Raw genomic sequence first — 23235 nt, forward strand, 5'->3', positions numbered from 1 at the left:
GGTACAACAACAATGGGTGTAGCCCAATTCCATCGATCTATCTTAGAGATAATGTTCTCAATCAAGGGCAACCCTTGGAGGAAAACTTTCCTCAGGATCAGCCTAGGATGAGTCTAAGTTTGACACCATGTTTGGAAGGTTCTGTTCAAGAGTGAAGGTATCCTCTTCAAAACAGAAAACAAGTGGTTAAGCTTGATTTATAAATTTGGCAAAATAAGTCCATATCTTTTGTTATGTATAACCATGCAAGTTATGTATGATGATTGTTTGTTATAATTACTTCTTCATTAAGGAGGGACTAGTATAATATATATAGCTCCACCCAGTGGAGTACTGTGGCATTGCGGCCATTGCAGTTTACAACAAGTTACCTGACTGGTTCCTGAAGTTATCAGCCATCTTAAAGCCTGTGTGTTTGTGAGGTCGTACCGAAACCATAACAAGGATGGTGTGTGACCTGGAGGGGAATTTTGAGATGGTGGCGTTCCCATGCGCCTGCTGCCCTTGTCCTTCTAGGTGGTGGAGGTCGCGGGTTTGGGAGGTGCTGCCGAAGAAGCCTTGGCGAGTTGCTGCAGTGCATCTTGTAGATGGTGCACACTGCAGCCAGGGGGCGCCGGTGGTGGAGGGAGTGAGTGTAAAGTGAAATTGTAGTGGGGATGTTGGAAGGTGGCGGTGTGATCTAACGGCACTGGTCTCTCCCGCAGGTACATTGGGGCTCTGGGAGCCCGCGTGATCTGTGACAACATCCCGGGACTGGTCAACAAGCAGCGGCAACTGTGCCAGAAGCACCCCGACATCATGCAGTCGATCGGGGAAGGAGCCAAGGAATGGATCCGAGAGTGCCAACACCAATTCCGACACCACAGGTGGAACTGTAGCACCCTGGCCCGGGACCACACTGTATTTGGCAAAGTAATGTTGCGTAGTAAGTTTTTCTTTCAAAAGAAAACTTTCTAGTTTTAAATTGGTAAGCAAGCAAAGATGGGCAAGTGTCCGATAGCTGGAGTGTGAAAGGAGGCGAAGGCTGGTGTTCAAATGTCCCCCATTTTAATGTATGCCCCACTCCAACACAGCCTCATTTATAGGGGTCGGCCATTCGGCCCCTTGAGCCTGCTCCACCATTCAATAAGATCATGGCTGATCTTCAACCTCAACTCCACTTTCCCGCCCAATCTCCATATCCCTTGATTCCCCTCGAGTCCAAACATCTATCGATCTCAGTCTTGAATATATTCAATGACTGAGCATCCACAGCCCTCTGATGGCAGAGAATTCCAAAGATTCACATTGAATGAGGTTGTGAGCAGTTTCACTATAAAATAATTGGTAGGCGGTTTAGAGGGGAGTTGAGGAGAACTTTTTTGTCCCAGAGGGTGGTGGGGGTCTGGAACTCACGGCCTGAAAGGGCGGTAGAGGCAGAAACCCTCACCCCATTTAAAAAGTACTGGATGTGCACTTGAAGTGCCGTAACCCACAGGGCTATGGACCGAGAGCTGGAGAGTGGGATTATGCTGGATAGCTCTTGGTCGGCCGGCGCGGACACGATGGGGCGTAATGGCCTCCTTCCGTGCTGTAACTTTCTATGATTCGTTCTATGATATATTCAATTGTAAACCTCAACTTTAATAGTTAAATAGATTGTCCAGGATTCTCCAGGGACTGACGATTCATCTCCAGGGAACCGCTGTGAGAAATCATAGGCTCATTAAAAAACAATTGTGTTTGTAATTTTCTTTCAACACTTTCAATCTTAATAGTAGTTAGAATCATAGAACGGTTACAGCACGGAAGGAGGCCATTCGGCCCGTCAAGCCTGTTCCGGCTCTCTGCAAGAGCACCTCAGCCAGTCCCACTCCCCCGCCCTTTCCCCGGAGCCCTGCTCATTTTTTCCTTCAGGGACTTATCCAACTCCCTTTCGAAAGCCACGATTGAGTCTGCCTCCACCACCCTCTCAGGCAGCACATTCCAGATCCTCACCACTCGCTGCGTAAAAACGTTTTTTCCTCATGTCGCCTTTGGTTCTTCAGCCAATCGCCTTAAATCTGTGTCCTCTGGTTCTCGACCCTTCCGCCAATGGGAACAGTTTCTCTCGATCTACTCTGTCCAGACCCCTCATGATTTTGAACAATATTATAAAAATATTTCAGTTGGGGGGTTAAAAACTAATTGAGTGACAGTCAAGAATGATCCAACCTTTATAAAACACGCGTTCAGACCCAACTGGAGTATTGTGTCCAATTCTGGGCACCGCACTTTAGGAAGGATGTGAAGGCCTTAGAAAGGGCGCAGAAAAAATTTACGAGAATGGTTCCAGGGATGAGGGACTTCAGTTATGTGGATAGATTGGAGAAGCTGGGGTTGTTCTCCTTGGAACAGAGAAGGTTGAGAGGAGACTTGATCGAGGTGTTCAAAATCATGAGGGGTCTGGACAGAGTAGATCGAGAGAAACTGTTCCCATTGGTGGAAGGGTCGAGAACCAGAGGACACAGATTTAAGGCGATTGGCTGAAGAACCAAAGGCGACACGAGGAAAAACGTTTTTACGCAGCGAGTGGTTAGGATCTGGAATGCGCTGCCTGAGAGGGTGGTGGAGGCAGACTCAATCGTGGCTTTCAAAAGGGAATTGGATAAGTCCCTGAAGGAAAGAATATTGCAGGGCTACGGGGAAAGGGCGGGGGAGTGAGACTGGCTGAGGTGCTCTTGCAGAGAGCCGGCACGGGCTCGATGGGCCAAATGCCCTCCTGCTGTGCCGTAACCGTTCTATGATTCTATGATAAAGAGTCTGTTCACTTTGCAACCGGTGTAAGAAGGCAGCAGGTCATGTGATGAAACCTCCAGAAATATGTCCAATCAGAGTTGCCAACCCAAATAGTAACAGGGATCGATTCATTTCCTAATGGGAGTGACGTCAATTTCATGGCAAATTGTTGTTTCAAGAAATTTGTGATTTTTAATAAGATTCTGATTGGATTCTTAGCAGTCCTTAGCAGTGTACCAGGGACCTTTGATATATTTTATACCTCAGGGCAGCAATGAAGCAGTGCTTCTATAGCGGGAATATGGTGTTGAGATAGAGGATCAGCCATGATCATATTGAATGGCGGTGCAGGCTCGAAGGGCCGAATGGCCTACTACTGCTCCTATTTTCTATGTTTCTATGCTATGAATGCTCAGTCGTTGAGTATATTGAAGACTGAGATCACTAGATTTTTGGAGTCTCGGGGAATCAAGGGATATGGGAATTGGGTGGGAAAGTGGAGTTGAGGTCGAAGATCAGCCATGATCTCATTGAATGACGGAGCAGGTTCGAGGGGCCGAATGGCCGACCCCTGCTCCTAATACTTATGTTCTTAAAGCGGTGGAACCAGGGACTACACTGAAAAAGTAATTCATTAGTTGTGAAGCACGATGTGATGTCCTGAGGATGTGAAAGGTGCTATATAAATATAAATCATTTCTTTCTTTATCTTTCTTTCTTCCTATTAAATATTAGATTGTCTTCCAGCTAGTTCTCCCTTTTCTACTGTCTGGCCTCATCCTTCCCTATCTCTGTAACCTGCTCCAGTCTCACAACCCCCCTGGCCACCTTCCCCCCGAGATCTCTGCGCTCCTCTAATTCTGCCCTCTTGAGCATCCCTGATTATAATCGCTCCACCATCCGTGGCCGTGCCTTCTGTTGCCTGGGCCCCAAGCTCTGGAACTCCCTGCCTAAACATCTCCGTCTCTCTACCTCTCTTTCCTCCTTCAAGACGCTCCTTAAAACCGACCTCTTTGACCCAGCTTTTTGTTATGCCGTAATTTCTTCTTATGCAGCTCGGTGCCATATTTTGTTTTTTGTCTTATAACACTCCTGTGAAGCGTCTTGGGATGTTTCACTACGTTAAAGGCACTATATAAATACAAGTTGTGTGTTGTTGTAGCTAGGGAGATTTGAGTCCAGCGGCGAGGCCATAGGTTGTAAGCCAGCCGTGCATTGTTATTCTGCGCTGTGCATGCAGATCTCCTGCAATTAAAGGCAAATCACCAGCGCACAGATCCTTGGCGAGCGTTGCTGGCTGTGCATTTTAAGTGTGTCAGTGCTGAGCCAACAGCCTGCAGAATGTCAATGGCCATGATTAGCTGTTGGGTGCTGAGTTTTGGCCAGCACACCATTTCCTGGAAATTACTTCTGAAAAGGCAACGTCTCGAATTAAAGGGGACGCCACACAAAATATATCCGTTTTCGGAACAAAGTGACGATCCTGATTCGGGACCTTCAGTATAAAACACCGGTTAGGCCACAGCTGGAGTACTGCGTGCAGTTCTGGTCACCACATTACAGGAAAGGTGGTGATTGCACGAGATAGGGTACAGAGGAGATTTACGAGGATGTTGCCGGGACTGGAGAATTTTAGCTGGATTGGATAGGCTGGGTTTGTTTTCTTTGGAACAGAGGAGGCTGAGGGGAGACCTTATTGAGGTGTATAAAATTATGAGGGGCCTGGATTGAGTGGATGGGAAGGACCTATTTCCCTTAGCAGAGGGGTCAACAACCAGGAGGCATAGATTTAAAGTAATTGGTAGGAGGTTTAGAGGGGATTTGAGGGGAAATGTCTTCATCCAGAGGGTGGTGGGGGTCTGGAATTCACGGCCTGAAAGGGTGGTAGAGGCAGAAACCCTCACCACATTTAAAAAATACTTGGATGTGCGCCTGAAGTGCCGTAACCTACAGGGCTACGGACCAAGAGCTGGACAGTGGGATTAGGCTGGGTAGCTCTTGGTCGGCCGGCATGGGTCGTTGGACCGAAATGGCCTCATTCTATGCTGTAAACTTCTAGAATTCTGTGATTCTATGATCTGAGAAGTGGGGTAATCTCCTGGAGTATTTATTCAGGGTCCCTCACACAGCTTGGTGAGTGGAGGAATATCTGGAGGATAGTTTCAGCAGAGTGTGCTTTTATCAGAGAGTGGTTAGAACATGGAACGTACTACCGCACGGAGTGGTTGAGGCGAACATCACGGAATCTGTCCTACCACTAGCAGATGGTGCCTGAGTATAACATCTCATGTGAAGGACAGCACCTCCAACAATGCCTGAAAGATTGGACAGGCACTGGGGCTCACTTCTCTCGAAACGAGAAGGCTCATGGATGACCCAATAGAGGTCTTTAGGATTATGAAGGGGTTCGATAGCGTAGATGTAGAGAAGATGTTTCCACTTGTGTGGGAAAACAAAACTAGGGACCATAAATATAAGACAGTGACTAAAAAATCCAATAAGGAAATCAGGAGTAACTTCTTTACCCAGAGAGTGGTGAGAATATGGAACTCGCTGCCACAGGGAAGGGTTGAGGTGAATAGTATCGATGCATTTAAGGGGAAGTTGGATAAACGCATGAGGGGGGAAAGGAATAGAAGGATATGGTGATGGGGTGAGATGAAGAGGGGTGGGAGGGGGCTGGTGTGGAGTATAAACACCGGCACGGGCCCGATGGGCCGAACGGCCTGTTTCTGTGCTGTACGTTCTGTGTAATTCTATGTTATCCTGCAGAAATTATTCAGGATCTGTCAGGGCCTGGTGATTGAGGAATATCCTGCAGTATTTAATCTATCAGTGTCAGCTGTGGCTCAGTGGGTTGCCTCTGAGTCAAAAGGTTGTGAGTACAAGTCCCACTCCAGAGACTTGAGCACATAAATCTAGCCTGATACTCCAGTGCAGTACAGAGGGAGCACTGCACTGTCGGAGGGGCAGTGCTGAGGGAGCACTGCACTGTCGGAGGGGCAGTACTGAGGGAGCACTGCACTGTCGGAGGGGCAGTACTGAGGGAGTGCTGCACTGTCGGAGGGGCAGTGCTGAGGGAGCGTCGCACTGTCGGAGGGGCAATACTGAGGGAGCGACGCACTGTCGGAGGGCAGTGTTGAGGTAGCGCCACACTGTCGGAGGGGCAGTACTGAGGGAGTGCCGCACTGTCGGAGGGGCAGTATTGAGGGAGCGCTGCACTGTCGGAGGGGCAGTACTGAGGGAGTGCCGCACTGTTGGAGGGGCAGTGCTGAGAGAGTGCCGCACTGTCGGAGGGGCAGTGCTGAGGGAGTGCCGCACTGTTGGAGGTGCCGTCTTTCAGATCAGACGTTAAACCGAGGCCCCATCTGCTCTCTCAGGTGGATGTATAAGATCCCATGGCACTATTTCGAGGAAGAGCAGGGGAGTTATCCCCGGTGTCCTGGGGCCAATATTTATCCCTCAATCAACATCACTGAAACAGATTATCTGGTCGTTAACATATTATTCTTTGTGGGAGCTTGCTGTGCACAAATTGGCTGCTACATTACATCAGTGACTACACTCCAAAAAGTACTTCATTGGTTGTAAAGCGCTTTGGGACGTCTAGAGGTTGTGAAAGATGCTATAGAAATGCAAGTATTTATTTAATAACTACACCTTAGCAGCGTTGTATTGTTTTTAAGTGGTACATACATACACACACACACACAAAATAGCTGCCGTTGGTTCGGGCTTTCAGTGAAGAAAACACCATAAACGTTGCGACAATGTTGTTTTGATCAACATTTGCGTTTGCCTGGCTGCGTAAACAGATCCCAGCAGGGAGAGAGAGAGCACGCGTTTTACGAGAGTTCAGGCAGCGGGTTGCTCTCCTAAAGTAGCTGGTTGGAGCATGTCTTTGTGCTGAGACGTGTAAACAGTAATAAGAGATGTAAATATTTCCACAGGCGAACTGGTGAAAAGTCAAACAGAAATAATTCAGGGATTAACTGGTTGGATCGATCTGCACAGCCCCAGTCAGTAACCGTGAATACATAAGAACATAAGAACTTGGAGCAGGAGTAGGCCATACGGCCCCTCGAGCCTGCTCTGCCATTCAAGAAGATCATGGCTGATCTTCGACCTCAACTCCACTTTCTCACCCGATCCCCATATCCCTTGATTTCCCCGAGGGTCCAAAAATCTATCCATCTCGGCCATGAATATATTCGAGACTCAGCATCCACCACCCTCTGAGTGAAGACATTCCTCCTTGTCTCCGTCTTAAATGGCCGACCGCTCATCCTGAGACTGTGCCCCCTAGTTCTAGACACTTGAGCCAGGGGAAACAACCTCTCAGCATCTACCCTGTCAATCCCCCTCAGAATCTTGGTATGGTAAAGGCTTTTACTGCTACCAAAGGTTACTGCAGATCCCTCTGCGCCCCCCACCACCCCCGCTCCTGCCCAGCCCGTCCGCTTTATACTTTTTTATCGGGCTGTCGTGCTCTGTAGCCCAAGAGTGAGCCACGACCAAACACTTCACGCCATGAAGGTTCAGGGGTGATCTAATTGAGATTGTAAAGGGGTTCAATGGTGTCAATAGAGAGAAACTTTGTTCTGGTGGGAGAAACCAAATCAAGGGGGCATAATAAAATTAAAGCCAGGCCGTTCAGCAGTGAAGCTGGGACGCACTTTTCACACAATGGGTAGTGGAAATCTGGAACTCACTCCCCCAAAAAGGCTGTGGGTGCTGGGGGAACAATTGGAGCTTTCAAGACTGAGATCAATGGATTTTTGTTAGGGAAGGGTATCGGGGGATATGGAGCACAAGCGGGTAAAGTTTTAAAATTCTCATGCTTATTTTCAAATCCCTACATGGGCCTCACCCCCTCCCTCGCTCTGTAATCTCCTCCAACCCTACAACCCGTCGAGATCTCTGCGCACCTTCAAATCTGCCCATTTTAATCGCTCCACCATCGGCGGCCGTGCCTTCAGCTGCCTGGACCCTAAGTTCTGGAATTCCCTCCCTGAACCTCTCTACATCGCTACCTCTCAGTAAAATAATGGGACTATAGGCGGACAAGTCCCCTGGACCTGATGCCTTACATCCTAGGGTCTTAAGAGAAGTGGCTGCAGAGATAGTGGATGCATTGGTTGTAATTTACCAAAATTCCCTGGATTCTGGGGCGGTCCCAGCGGATTGGGAAACCGCAAATTTAACGCCCCTATTTAAAAAAGGAGGCAGACAAAAAGCAGGAAACTATAGACCAGTTAGCCTAACATCTGTCGTTGGGAAAAAGCTGGAGTCCATTATTAAGGAAGCAGTAGCGGGACATTTGGAAAAGCATAATTCAATCAAGCAGAGTCAGCATGGTTTTATGAAAGGGAAATCATGTTTGACAAATTTGCTGGAGTTCTTTGAGGATGTAACGAGCAGGGTGGATAAAGGGGAACCAGTGGATGTGGTGTATTTGGTTTTCCAGAAGGCATTCGATAAGGTGCCTCATAAAAGGTTACTGCACAAGATAAATGTTCACAGGGTTGGGGCTAATATATTAGCATGGATAGATGATTGGCTAACTAACAGAAAACAGAGAGTCAGGATAAATGGGTCATTTTTCAGTTGGGAAACATTAACAAGTGGGGTCGATATTGGGGCCTCAACTATTTACAATCTATATTAATGACTTGGATGACGGGACCGAGTGTAATGTAGCCAAGTTTGCTGATGATACAAAGATGGGTGGGAAAGCAAATTGTGAGGAGGACACAAAAAATCTGCAAAGGGACATAGACAGGCTAAGTGAGTGGGCAAAAGTTTGGCAGATAGAGTATAATGTGGGAAAATGTGAGGTTATCTACTTTGGCAGAAAAAATAGAAAAGCAAATTATAATTTAAATGGCGAAAAATTGCAAAGTGTTGCAGTACAGAGGGACCTGGGGATCCTTGTGCATGAAACACAAAAAGTTAGTATGCAGGTACAGCAAGTGATCAGAAAGGCAAATGGAATGTTGGCCTTTATTGCAAGGGGGATAGAGTATAAAAGCAGAGAAGCAGCGAATTTAAGGAGCTAGGAGCTAAATTAAAAAGTAGGACCACAAAAGTAGTAATCTTGGGATTGCTACCAGTGCCACGTGCTAGTCAGAGTAGGAATCGCAGAATAGCGCAGATGAATATGTGGCTTGAGCAGTGGTGCAGCAGGGAGGGGCATTGGAACCGGTTCTGGGGGAGGTGGGACCAGTACAAACCGGACGGTCTGGACCTGGGCAGGACTGGAACCAATGTCCTAGGGGGAGTGTTTGCTAGTGCTGTTGGGGAGGAGTTAAACTGATATGGCAGGGGGATGGAAACCAATGCAGGGAGACAGAGGGAAACAAAAAGGAGGCAAAAGCAAAAGACAGAAAGGAGATGAGGAAAAGTGGAGGGCAGAGAAACCCAAGGCAAAGAACAAAAAGGGCCACTGTACAGCAAAATTCTAAAAGGAAAAAGGGTGTTAAAAAAACAAGCCTGAAGGCTTTGTGTCTTAATGCAAGGAGTATACATAATAAGGTGGATGAATTAATTGTGCAAATAGATGTTAACAAATATGATGTGATTGGGATTACAGAGACGTGGCTCCAGGATGATCAGGGCTGGGAACTCAACATCCAGGGGTATTCAACATTCAGGAAGGATAAAATAAAAGGAAAAGGAGGTGGGGTAGCATTGCTGGTTAAGGAGGAGATTAATGCAATAGTTAGGAAGGACATTAGCTTGGATGATGTGGAATCTATATGGGTAGAGCTGCAGAACACCAAAGGGCAAAAAACGTTAGTGGGAGTTGTGTACAGACCTCCAAACAGTAGTAGTGATGTTCGGGAGGGCATCAAACAGGAAATTAGGGATGCATGCAATAAAGGTGCAGCAGTTATAATGGGTGACTTTAATATGCACATAGATTGGGCTAACCAAACTGGAAGCAATACGGTGGAGGAGGATTTCCTGGAGTGCATAAGGGATGGTTTTCTAGATCAATATGTCAAGGAACCAACTAGGGGGGAGACCATCTTAGACTGGGTGTTGTGTAATGAGAGAGGATTAATTAGCAATCTCGTTGTGCGAGGCCCCTTGGGGAAGAGTGACCATAATATGGTGGAATTCTGCATTAGGATGGAGAATGAAACAGTTAATTCAGAGACCATGGTCCAGAACTTAAAGAAGGGTAACTTTGAAGGTATGAGGCATGAATTGGCTAGGATAGATTGGCGAATGATACTTAAGGGGTTGACTGTGGATGGGCAATGGCAGACATTTAGAGACCGCATGGATGAACTACAACAAGTGTACATTCCTGTCTGGCGTAAAAATAAAAAAGGGAAGGTGGCTCAACCGTGGCTATCAAGGGAAATCAGGGATAGTATTAAAGCCAAGGAAGTGGCATACAAATTGGCCAGAAATAGCAGCGAACCCGGGGACTGGGAGAAATTTAGAACTCAGCAGAGGAGGACAAAGGGTTTGATTAGGGCAGGGAAAATGGAGTATGAGAAGAAGCTTGCAGGGAACATTAAGACGGATTGCAAAAGTTTCTATAGATATGTAAAGAGAAAAAGGTTAGTAAAGACAAACGTAGGTCCCCTGCAGTCAGAATCAGGGGAAGTCATAACGGGGAACAAAGAAATGGCGGACCAATTGAACAAGTACTTAGGTTCGGTATTCACTAAGGAGGACGCAAACAACCTTCAGGATATAAAAGGGGTCAGAGGGTCTAGTAAGGAGGAGGAACTGAGGGAAATCCTTATTGGTCGGGAAATTGTGTTGGGGAAATTGATGGGATTGAAGGCCGATAAATCCACAGGGCCTGATGGCCTGCATCCCAGAGTACTTAAGGAGGTGGCCTTGGAAATAGCGGATGCATTGACAGTCATTTTCCAACATTCCATTGACTCTGGATCAGTTCCTATCGAGTGGAGGGTAGCCAATGTAACCCCACTTTTTAAAAAAGGAGAGAAAGAGAAAACAGGGAATTATAGACCAGTCAGCCTGACATCGGTAGTGGGTAAAATGATGGAATCAATTATTGAGGATGTTATAGCAGCGCATTTGGAAAGAGGTGACATGATAGGTCCAAGTCAGCATGGATTTGTGAAAGGGAAATCATGCTTGACAAATCTTCTGGAATTTTTTGAGGATGTTTCCAGTAGAGTGGACAAGGGAGAACCAGTTGATGTGGTATATTTGGACTTTCAGAAGGCTTTCGACAAGGTCCCACACAAGAGATTAATGTGCAAAGTTAAAGCACATGGGATTGGGGGTAGTGTGCTGACATAGATTGAGAACTGGTTGTCAGACAGGAAGCAAAGAGTAGGAGTAAATGGGGATTTTTCAGAATGGCAGGCAGTGACTAGTGGGGTACCGCAAGGTTCTGTGCTGGGTCCCCAGCTGTTTACATTGTACATTAATGATTTAGACGAGGGGATTAAATGTAGTATCTCCAAATTTGCGGATGACACTAAGTTGGGTGGCGGTGTGAGCTGCGAGGAGGATGCTATGAGGCTGCAGAGCGACTTGGATAGGTTAGGTGAGTGGGCAAATGCATGGCAGATGAAGTATAATGTGGATAAATGTGAGGTTATCCACTTTGGTGGTAAAAACAGAGAGACAGACTATTATCTGAATGGTGACAGATTAGGAAAAGGGGAGGTGCAACGAGACCTGGGTGTCATGGTACATCAGTCATTGAAGGTTGGCATGCAGGTACAGCAGGCGGTTAAGAAAGCAAATGGCATGTTGGCCTTCATAGCGAGGGGATTTGAGTACAGGGGCAGGGAGGTGTTGCTACAGTTGTACAGGGCCTTGGTGAGGCCACACCTGGAGTATTGTGCACAGTTTTGGTCTCCTAACCTAAGGAAGGACATTCTTGCTATTGATGGAGTGCAGCGAAGGTTCACCAGATTGATTCCCGGGATGGCGGGACTGACCTATCAAGAAAGACTGGATCAACTGGGCTTGTATTCACTGGAGTTCAGAAGAATGAGAGGGGACCTCATAGAAACGTTTAAAATTCTGATGGGTTTAGACAGGTTAGATGCAGGAAGAATGTTCCCAATGTTGGGGAAGTCCAGAACCAGGGGTCACAGTCTAAGGATAAGGAGTAAGCCATTTAGGACCGAGATGAGGAGAAACTTCTTCACCCAGAGAGTGGTGAACCTGTGGAATTCTCTACCACAGAAAGTTGTTGAGGCCAATTCACTAAATATATTCAAAAAGGTGTTAGATGAAGTTCTTACTACCATGGAGATCAAGGGGTATGATGAGAAAGCAGGAATGGGGTACTGAAGTTGCATGTTCAGCCATGAACTCATTGAATGGCGGTGCAGGCTAGAAGGGCCGAATGGCCTACTCCTGCACCTATTTTCTATGTTTCTAAGTCCTGCTATAACTGTACAGGGTATTGATGAGGCCACAGCTGGAGTACTGTGTGCAGTTTTGGTCTCTGTATTTAAGGAAGGATATACTTGCATTGGAGGCTGTTCAGAGAAGGTTCACTAGGTTGATTCCGGAGATGAGGGGGTTGACTTACGAAGATAGGGTGAGTAGGATGGGCCTATGCTCATTGGAGTTCAGAAGAATGAGAGGTGATCTTATCGAAACATATCAGATAATGAGGGGGCTACACAAGGTGGATACAGAGAGGATGTTTCCACTTATAGGGGAAACTAAAACTAGTGTACGTTGTCTCAGAATAAGGGGCTGCCCATTTAAAACAGAGATGAGGAGGAATTTCTTCTCTCGGCGGCTTGTAAATCTGTGGAATTCTCTGCCGCAGAGAGCTTTAGAGGCTAGGTCATTGAATATATTTAAGGGGGAGATAGACAGATTTTTGAGCGATAAGGGAGTAAAGGGTTATGGGGAGCGGGCAGGGAAGTGGAGCTGAGTCCATGATCAGATGAGCAATGATCTTATTAAATAGTGGAGCAGGCTCGAGTGGCCAAGTGGCCGACTCCTACTCCTATTTCTTATGTTCTTATATTCAAAACCTATCTCTTTCCTGTTCTAATATCTCCTTATGTGGCTCAGCGTAAAATTTTGTTTGATAACACTCCTATGAAGCTCATTGGGACGTTTTACTACATTAAAGCTGCTATATAAATACAAGTTCTTGCTGATCTTGTAGATGGAGGTCGCAGATCAGCCATGATCTAATTGAAAGGTGGGACAGGCCGGAGGGGCTGAATGGCCTCCCCTGGTTCCTATGTTCCTATGACCGCACGCTGTATTTTGCATCCCTCTCCTCATGTGTTGAACTGAGGCTCCTTCTGCCGATTGTTGAAGAACCCAGGGCACTAATCGGAGGAGAGTAGGGATTTCACCTGGTGTCCTCTCCAAACCAGCAAAAAAAACAAATATACTGGTCAATAATACAAGTACTATTTGTGCAACATTACTAACTGCAGAATGGCTGCATTGTCTGCAACTATTCGAATAATTCATTATATATGAAGCGCTTTGAGATATTTCTGAGGAAAGTGAGCAGGTTACATCAATATAATACTTTCTATATCCTTCAAGCAACATCAAACATTGTTGCTTCAATATGAAAACTGCTCCTTCAGTGTAATGTAGCAGTGCTAGAAACAGGCGTGCGTTACAGATAGATAGATTTTTAACCAATAAGGGAATTAAGGGTAACGGGGAGAGGGCGGGTAAGTGGAGCTGAGTCCATGGCCAGATCAGCCATGATCTTATTGAATGGCGGAGCAGGCTCGAGGGGCTAGATGGCCTACTCCTGTTCCTAATTCTTATGTTCTTATGTTACACACTCCTGTTTAATGGAACAATGCTATGAAACGGTGTTCATTTAATAAAAAGGACGTGCATTTCTATAGCTCCTTTCAGGACCATTATCATCATCATCATAGGCAGTCCCTCGGGATCGAGGAAGACTTGCTTCCACTCCCAAAGTGAGTCCTTTGGTGGCTGAACAGTCCAATTCGAGAGCCACAGACCCTGTTACAGGTGGGACTGATATGCGTCGAGGGAAAGGAGGGGTGGGACTGGTTTGCCACGCGCTCCTTCCACTGCCTGCGTCTGACCTCTTCACGTTCGCGCCGTTGAGATTCGAAGAGCTCAACGCCCTCCCGGATGCACTTTCTCCACCTCGGGCGGTCTTCGACCAGGGACTCCCAGGTGTCAGTGGTGACGTCGCACTTTATCAGGGAGGCTTTAAGGGTGTCCCTGTAACGTTTCCGCTGCCCACATTTGGCTCGTTTGCCATGAAGGAGCTCCGCATCAAGCAATTGCTTAGGGAGCCTCGTGTCTGGCATGCGAACTATGTGGCCTGCCCAGTGGAGCTGATCGAGTGTGGTCAGTGCTTCAATGCTGCAGTGCTTCAATGCTTCACGACCACAGGACGTCCCAAAGCGCTTTACAGCCAATGAGATGTAGTCACTTTTGTCATGTAGGAAACGCGGCGGTCAATTTGCACACAGCAAGCTCCCACAAACAGCAATGCGATAATGGCCAGATCATCTGTTTTTTCAGTGATGTTGATTGAAGGTTAAATATTGGCCACATGACACCAGGGAGAACTCCCCTGCTCTTCTTCGAAATAGTGTCATGGGATCTTTTATCTGAGAGAGCAGACAGGGCCTCGGTTTAACGTCTCATCCGAAAGACGGACTCCTATGTAATGTTACACACTCCTATGTAATGGGACACCGTGCTATAAAACAATGTGTGTTACATGCAGTGAGTTGGTTGTAACACACACTGTTTTATAGGACACCCTCAAAGCCACCTCGGCCGCAGACCGCCCGAGGTGGAGAAAGTGCATCCGGGAGGGCGCTGAGCGCCTCAAGTCTCAACGCAAAGAGCGTGAAGGTGCCAAGCGCAGGCAGAGGAAGGAGTGCGCGGCAAATCAGCCCCACCCACCCCTTCCCTCGACGAATGTCTGTCCCATCTGTAACCGGGTCTGTGGCTCTCGTATCGGACTGTTTAGCCATCAAAGAACTCACTTTGGGAGTGGAAGCAAGACCTCCTCGATTCTGAGGGACTGCCTCTGATGATGAGGAGTTGCTTGTGTCTGCTCTAACTACATGCTGCAATCCAACTATCATTACCCGATCCTAACAGCAATATTTAAGCCTGGAATAAAAACAGAAAATGTTGGAAATCTCAGCGGGTCAGGTAGCATCTGTGAAGAGGAAGCAGAGTTAACGTTTCGGGTCGATGACCCTTTGTCAGAACTGGAGAGTGTTCGGAATGAACAGATTCTTAACCAGCAGTGAAAGGGGAAGGGGAAGAAAGAACAAAAGGGAAGGTCGGTGATAGGGTGGAAGGCAGGAGAAATTAGAGAGACAAAAGGGATGATGGCCCAAATTGAAATGGTAATGCCATGAGTTAGAAAAACATAGGGTGTGAATGGCGGGATAATAACCAGCTGCCATTAGAGACAAGGAGAGAAATAGAAATAGGCTCTGGGAGGGGAGTGGAGCAAAGATTGGCAGCAGTTACGCTCTGAAATTGTTGAACTTGATGTTGAGTCCAGAAGGCTGTAAAGTGCCTAAACGAAAGATGAGGTGCTGTTCCTCGAGCTTGCGTTGAGCTTCATTGGAACAGTGTCGGAGGCCGAGGACGGAGAGGTCGGAGTGGGAGTGGAGCGGGGAATTAAAGCTCGGGGTCACACCTGCGGACTATTTAAGTCTGCATTTTCTCCGCGTTTCCCCTTTGATGTGAATGAAGGTGTATTTTTCAGGGGATCCGAGGGCAATGAGCAGGCCATCGCAGAAATAATCTAACGTCAGTTATTGGGAAATCGCAAGAATCGGGCATTAGGGACAGAGGCAACTGAGGACTTGGACAGGTATCAGTAGATTAAAGAGAGTCGGCATAGATTTGTGAAGAGTTCACGTCTGACTAATCTGGTTGAATTTCTCGAGGAGGTCACTTACATGGTGGAGGTTACCGCACAAGCAATTATTGGCAAAAATAAAAGTGCACAGAGTTGCAGGTAACCTTGTGATATGGTTGGGTAATTGGTTGGGAGGTAGGAGACAGAGAGAAGGGATAAAGGGTCTCTAATTGGCAAGTTGTGTTCTCCAGGGATCTGTTCTGGGCCCTCTGCTTTTCACCATATTTCTCAATAATAGAGTTGTCCACCCAAGTTTTGCAGATGACACTAAGTTCGGAGGGGTAGTGAGTTGTGTAGATAGGAGCAGGAAGTTACAAAGAGACATAGACAGACTTCAGTGAGTGAGCCAAGCGATGGCAATGAAGTATCCAAGAAAGATCAATTGGAGTATTTGCTAAATGGTGAGAAATTAGGAACTGCGGAAGCGCAAAGGGATTTGGGTGTCCTTGTACACAACTCACTAAAAACTGTGTCCAACTCTGGGCACCACACTTTAGGAAGGATGTGAAGGCCTGAGAGAAGGTGCAGAAAAGATTTACGAGAAAGATTTATGAGGGACTTCAGTGACGTGGATAGACTGGAGAAGCTGGGTTGTTCTCCTTGGAGCAGAGAAGATTGAGAGGAGATTTGATCGAGATGTTCAAACTCATGAAGGGTCTGGACAGAGTAGATCGAGAGAAATTGTTTCCATTGGCGAAATGTGTCGAGAACCAGAGGACACAGATTTAAGGTGATTGGCAAAAGAAAAAATGTTTTTATGCAGCGAGGGGTTAGGATCTGGAATGCGCTGCCTGAGAGGGTGGTGGAGGCAGACTCAGTCGTGGCTTTCAAAGGGGAATTGAATAAGTACCTGAAGGAAAAAAATGTGCAGGGGAGTGGGACTGGCTGAGGTGCTCTTGCAGAGGGCCGGCACGGGCTCGATGGGCCGAATGGCCTCCTTCTGTGCTGTAACCTTTCTATGATTCTTTGATTCTATGATTCTAAGTGCAAAAAGCAATCAAAAAGGCGAATGGAATATTTTCCTTCATCTCAAAGGAGTTTGAATACAAAGGAGAGGAAGTTTTCCTCAACTGTATAGCAACAACTTGTATTTATATAGCGCCGTATATAACATAGTTAAAAAGTCCCAAGGCGCTTCACAGGAATATTATCAAACAAAATTTGACACCGAGCCACACAAGGAGATATCAGGGCAGATGACCAAAAGATTGGTCAAAGGAGCGAGTTAAAGGTCGAGAGAGAGGTAGAGAGGCGGAGAGGTTTAGGGAGGGAGTTCCAGAGCTTAGGGCCCAGGCAACAGAAGGCACGGCCACCGATGGTGGAGCGATGAAAATCGGGAATGAGCAAGAGGCCAGAATTGGAAGAGCGTAGACATCTTGGAGGGTTGTAGGGCTGGAGGAAGTTACAGAGATAGGGAGGGGGCGAGGCCATGGAGGGATTTGAATACAAGGATGAGAATTTTAAAATCAATGCGTTGCTGGACCGGGAGCCAATATAGCAGAGGGGTGATGGGCGAACGGGACTTGATGCGAGTTAGGACATGGGCAGCAGAATTTTGGATGAGCTCAAGTTTATGGAGGATGGAAAATTGGAGGTCAGTGAAGTGTAGAGGTAACAAAGGTATGGATGAGGGTTTCATCCTCATGAGGTGCTGATGGAGCGGATATGTGGTCGGAAGTTCATCTCAGGGTCAAATAGGATGCCAAGTTTGTGAATTGTCTGGTTCCGCCTCAAGCAGTGGTCATGGAGAGGGATGGTATCGTTAGCTAGGTGAGACCCCATCTAGGGCAGCCCCATTCAAGGTGCGGCGAGAGATCATGGCGGAGGTGCGGCGAGTGTTTTTGTGGCGGAGGAGCGGCGAGAGTTCGCGGTGGAGGTGCGCCGAATGAGGGTACGGGGCCCAGAAGAGCCGAGGGCCCAGGGGCAGCACGGGGCCAGCCCACACTGCGATATGTGCGCGCATTAGGTCCGTGCAGCAGAGCAGGTCTCCAGTTGTCCTGGTCAACCCTTACCGCTGGATAAAGGCCTAGCTCTGTCAAGCCCGTGTGGTGCCTGGTGTGCAACGGTCACCATACGTTAAAAAAATCCACGCACAGGCATCTTCCACCCCCTCAACTGGAGTTCAGGACTTGGAACATCAGGTCCTTCATTGAAACACCTGTGAACTCTCGTGGAAGCAAGTCCTGATTTGAGAGACCACCTATGATGATGATGGAGGGCAACATGTTGATGGACACCACCCCTCAGGAAGGAGATATTAGCCGTGGAGGGGGACCAGCTCAGATTCACCAGAATGATACCAGGGCTATAAGGGTTACATTATGAGGACGGGTGGGCCACATTGTCCGCATGGCCCGACAGGAGACTCTCAAAGCAAGTGCTCTACTCGGAGCTCCTACACGGCAGGCGATCCCCAGGTGGGCAGAGGAAACGTTACAGGGACACCCTCAAAGCCTCCCTGATAAAGTGCAACATCCCCACCGACACCTGGGAGTCCCTGGCCCAAGACCGCCCTGAGTGGAGGAAGAGCACGCCGTCCCTCGTCGGATCGGGAGCGGGCTGCGGCCGCCGCATGCAGCGTCGCTGCCGCTTTCCAACGAGGTATGGCCGACAGCGGTCCGGCACGGGACGGCGGAGAGATCCGCATTTCGGCCGCAGCCGCATCAGACAGCCAGAGCTGGACGACCGAAGTTTTCCACCCGCCGGCTGGCCGATCAAGCTCGCTTCTGAAGAAAAGCGCTCCGGGAGGGCGCTGAGCACCTCGAGTCTCGTCGCCGAGAGCGTGCAGGAACCAAGCGCAGGCAGCGGAAGGAGCGTGCGGCAAACCAGACTCCCCACCCACCCTTTCCCTCAACCACTGTCTGTCCCACCTGTGACAGAGACTGTAATTCCTGTATTGGACTGTTCAGTCACCTGAGAACTCACTTTTAGAGTGGGAGCAAGTCTTCCTCGATTCCGAGGGACTGCCTTTGATGATGATGGAGGGCAACACGTTGATGGACACCACCCCTCAGGGAGGAGATATTGGCAGGTTTTATAAACCTGGCTTGTACCCCCTTCAGGACAGAAGATCTAATTGAGGTGTTTAAAATGTTAAAAGGATTTGATAGGGTAGATCGAGAGAAACTGTTTCCTCTGGTGGGGGGAGTCCAGAATCTTAAAATTAAAGCCAGGCCGTTCAGGGGTGAAATCAGGAAGTAATTCTTCACACAAAGGGCAGTAGAAATCTGGATCTCGCTCCCCCAAAAGGCTGTGGATGCTGGGAGTCAATTGAAAATTTTCAAGGCTGCGATCGCTAGATATTTGTTGGGTAAGGGTATCAAGGGATATTGAGCAAAATCGGGTAAAATAGTGAACCAGACCGTTCACAACCTTGGCATTCTATTTAACCCTGAGATGAGCTGCCGACCATATATTCGCTCCGTCACCATAACCGCCTACTTCCACCTCCATAACATCGCACATCTCTGACTCTGCCTCAGTTCATCTGCTGCTTAAACCCTCATCCACACCTTTGATACCTCCAGATCTCATCATCGTCATAGGCAGTCCCTCGAAATCGAGGAAAACTTGCTTCCACTCTAAAAATGAGTTCTCAGGTGACTGAACAGTCCAATACGGGAATTGCAGTCTCTGTCACAGGTGGGACAGACAGAGGTTGAGGGAAAGGGTGGGTGGGGAGTCTGGTTTGCCGCACGCTCCTTCCGCTGCCTGCGTTTGGTTTCTGCATGCTCTCGGCGATGAGACTCGAGGTGCTCAGCGCCCTCCCGGATGCTCTTCCTCCACTTAGGGCGGTCTTTGGCCAGGGATTCCCAGGTGTCAATGGGAATGTTGCACTTTATCATGGAGTCTTTGAGAGTGTCCTTGAAATGTTTCCTCTGCCCATGTGGGGATCGCTTGTTGTGTGAAGTTCCGAGTAGAGCGCTTGCTTTGGGAGTCTTGTGTTAGATCTAATTGAATGGTGGGACAGACTGGAGGGGCTGAATGGCCTACTGCTCTTTCTATGTTCCTATAACCTGACACACAGTTGAGTTTGGGACTGAGCATCGCAAGGAGTAATGGATCCCAGCTTCAATCCCCAGTCTGTCCTGAGTTAGCTTATCCCAGGCCACCAAGGTAATAAGGGGGCTGCAATTGGCTCAACGCCCTTAGGATAGACAAGGAATAATCCAGCTGTAGTTCCTGCTCCTGATCACTAGCTAGGATCATCAGAATTGTTAGAGGAAAAAAGACCAAGGTCCATCTCATTCGCTCTATACTATCCTGGGAGTCACATAATATGATGACAATGGAGTTGTTGACTAATCACAGCAATCAATCTCTATCAATGAATCTACAACAGACCCAGACAAGAGTCGAGCAGAGCTTTGGGAAACTAGAGGTCCAACAACCTGTGCCTCCTGTGCTCACTACACTCACCACACGTCATGTCTCACATTCATCATCATAGGCGGTCCCTCGAACGAGGATAACTTGCTTCCACGAGAGTTCACAGGTGTTTCAATGAAGGACCCGATGTTCCAGTCCTGAACTCCGGTTGAGGGGGTGGAAGATGCCTGTGCGTGGATTTTTTTAACGTGTGGTGACCGTTGCACATCAGCCACCACACGGGCTTGACCGAGCTAGGTCTTGGTCCAGTGGCAAGGGTTAACCATGACGACTGGAGACCTGCCCTGCTGCACGGACCTAGTGCACACACATGTCACAGTGTGGGCACTAGGTCCGTGTCTCACATTACTCATATACTGTGTCCCAAAATGTTAATATCTGAAAGAAATCTATCTAATTTGCATTTAAATGAATCAATACAGACTGCGTCTATCTTTTTATTATTCGCTCCTGGGATGTGGGTGTCGCTGACAAGGCCGGCATTTATTGCCCATCCCTAATTGTCTCTTGCGAAGGTGGTAGTGAGCCGCCTTCTTGAACCGCTGCAGTCCGTGTGGTGAAGGTGCTCCCACAGTGCTGTTAGGGAGGGAGTTCCAGGATTGTGACCCAGCGATGAAGGAACGGCTGATATATTTCCCAGTCAGGATGGTGTGGGACTGGGAGGGGAACGTGGAGATGGTGGTGTTCCCATGCGCCTGCTCCACTTTTTTACTTCTTTACACAACAAGTTGTTAGGATCTGAAATGCACTGCCTGTTGGGGTGGTGGATACAGATTCAATGATAGCGTTCAAAAGGGGGAATTGGATAAATACTGGAAGGGGAAAGAATTGTGGAAGGATGTGGAGAAAGAGCAGGGGAGTGGACTAATAATGGCTCTTCGAACGAGCCAGTGCAGACTCGATGGGCCGAATGGCCTTCTTCTGTGCTGTACTATTCTATGATACTATGGAAGAAATATCTGCAAATGCTGTAAATCTGAATTGAAAAACAGAAACTGCTGGAAGTAATGCAGCAGGTCAGGCAGCGTCTGAAAGAGGAGAGTCAGGTTACTGTTTCGGGTAAGGCTTTTACATCCGGAATGCAGGATAGCCCCTTGGTTGAGCTGACTGAAACAGAACGAGAGAGGGGCGGGAGGCAGCACAATTTTGCCGAATGGCTAACTGACCCGTGGAAATGTAGCCAAAATGTGAGTCGTCGACTATAAGATAAAAGAAAGACTTGCATTTATATAGCGCCTTTCTCGACCATAGGACATCGCAAAGTGCTTTACAGCCAATGAAGTACTTTTTGGAGTGCAGTCACTGTTGTAATGTGGGAAACGTGGCAGCCAATTTGCGCACAGCAAGCTCCCACAAACAGCAATGTGATAATGACCAGATAATCTGTTTTTGTTATGTTGATTGAGAGATAAATATTGGCTCCAGGCCACCTGAGATAATTCTTCTTCAAAATAGTGCCATGGGATCTTTTACGTCCAGCTGAGAGAGCAGGTGGGGCCTCAGTTTAACATCGCATCCAAAAGATGGCACCTCCGACAGTGCGGCACTCCCTCAGTACTGTCCCTCCGACAGTGCGGCACTCCCTCAGTACTGTCCCTCCGACAGTGCAGCACTCCCTCAGCACTGCACTGGAGTGTCAGCCTAGATTTATGTGCTCAAGTCCCTGGAGTGGGACTTGAACCCACAACCTGCTGACTCAGAGGCGAGAGTGCTGCCCACTCAGCCATGGCTGACACATAGGATAGTGCCAAATGGGAGGAAGTTGGAGGGAAGGAAGATGCGAGGACGAGACAGGAGCACCTAGCGAGTGGAGCTGGCTGAACTGACAGTGTTCGCACAGAGCAGCGACAGACGGAATGTGATGTGGAATCAGGGCGTGATGTAGTGTGTCTCTCAGAGGATGAAGGACTGCCACAGATTTACTGCTGTTTACGCTGCGATGTTAGCAGTTAGATGCCTTCGATAAATTATGGGCATGCAACACGACACCCTTCACGAGAAAATAAATAGTAAAAGGCTGCGTGTGGGGGACGTGGATTGAAAATACATTTCTCTGACGCGCCAGTATTTGTGCTGGCTAAAAAAATTAATTCTGTTAATTCTTCCTGTTTGTTTGCAGTGCCAATATTAAATACTAAAGGCCGGTCTGGCTGATTCTAAGCTGAAAGGTCTTTATGACTGTGCTTAATGATGCAAACCCAGCAGACATGAGTTATACTGCTGGCTGCGACAGCACACTGCCCAGCAATAATGGCGGCGTGTTCAAAGCTCTGTTTGTCAGCTTCTGAACGCTAACTAATGTTTCGTGGTTTTAGAGCGCAGAAGAGATCATGGGTTCTTTAACAAAATATTGCACGTCAAGTTTAATTGAGTCTAAAGGACTGGACCCCTGCCTCTGGTCTCACACCTCTCCCTTTGCTTCACTTCAAATGAACCGGTTCCCTCATACCCACTCCGCAAATTGCACAACATGGCTCTGGTTATTATGAAGGTAAAGCTGCTTCCCATTGATCAAAGCTCTGGCGTGTAACTGAGCTGTCAAAGTGAAGATTTCCTTAATCCAGGGCAAAGCAGTCCACTTGAATGGCCTACCCGTCCACTAGTCTGAGCATCCGTTCCCTCCACCATTGGTGCACCGCGTGGACCATCTACAGGCGGCATTGAGGCAATTCGCCAAGGCTTCTACAGCAGCACCTCCCAAACCCATGGCCTCCACCACCTCATCATAGGAAATCGAGCAAGACTTACTTCCACTCTAAAAGTGAGTTCTCAGGTGACTGAACAGCCCAATACGGGAATTACAGTCTCTGTCACAGGTGGGACAGACAGTGGTTGAAGGAAAGGGTGGGTGGGGAGTCTGGTTTGCCGCACGCTCCTTCCGCTGCCTGCGCTCGCTTTCTGCATGCTCTCGGCGACGAGACTCGAGGTGCTCAGCGCCCTCCCGGATGCTCTTCCTCCAGTTGGGGCGGTCTTTGGCCAGGGACTCCCAGGTGTCGGTGGGGATGTTGGCACTTTATCAAGGAGGCTTTGAGGGTGTCCTTGAAATGTTTCCTCTGCCCACCTGGGGAACACTTGCCGTGTAGGAGTTCCCAACAGCACTGTGGGAGCATTGTAGCAACATTAGGAACAGGAGGAGGACATTTAGCCCCTTGAACCAGCTCCACCATTCAAAGAATGCCTGATCTGCACCTCCATCATGTTCCTGTCTTTGCTCC

The 23235-nt window shown here is 48.0% G+C and overlaps 1 protein-coding gene across 1 annotated transcript in view; it reads left to right on the forward strand.

The window, feature by feature from the left end:
- The window catches only part of wnt2bb (wingless-type MMTV integration site family, member 2Bb), an 81680-nt gene that overhangs the window by 17849 nt on the left and 40596 nt on the right, over window positions 1-23235 (forward strand). Inside the window, exon 2 of the mRNA XM_070859244.1 lies at window positions 705-925. Within this exon, the coding sequence (XP_070715345.1) occupies window positions 705-925 (221 nt within the window). The remainder of the gene's footprint in view (window positions 1-704; window positions 926-23235) is intronic.

Source organism: Pristiophorus japonicus, chromosome 17 (genome assembly GCF_044704955.1).
Source record: "Pristiophorus japonicus isolate sPriJap1 chromosome 17, sPriJap1.hap1, whole genome shotgun sequence".
Classification (NCBI taxonomy): domain Eukaryota; kingdom Metazoa; phylum Chordata; class Chondrichthyes; family Pristiophoridae; genus Pristiophorus; species Pristiophorus japonicus.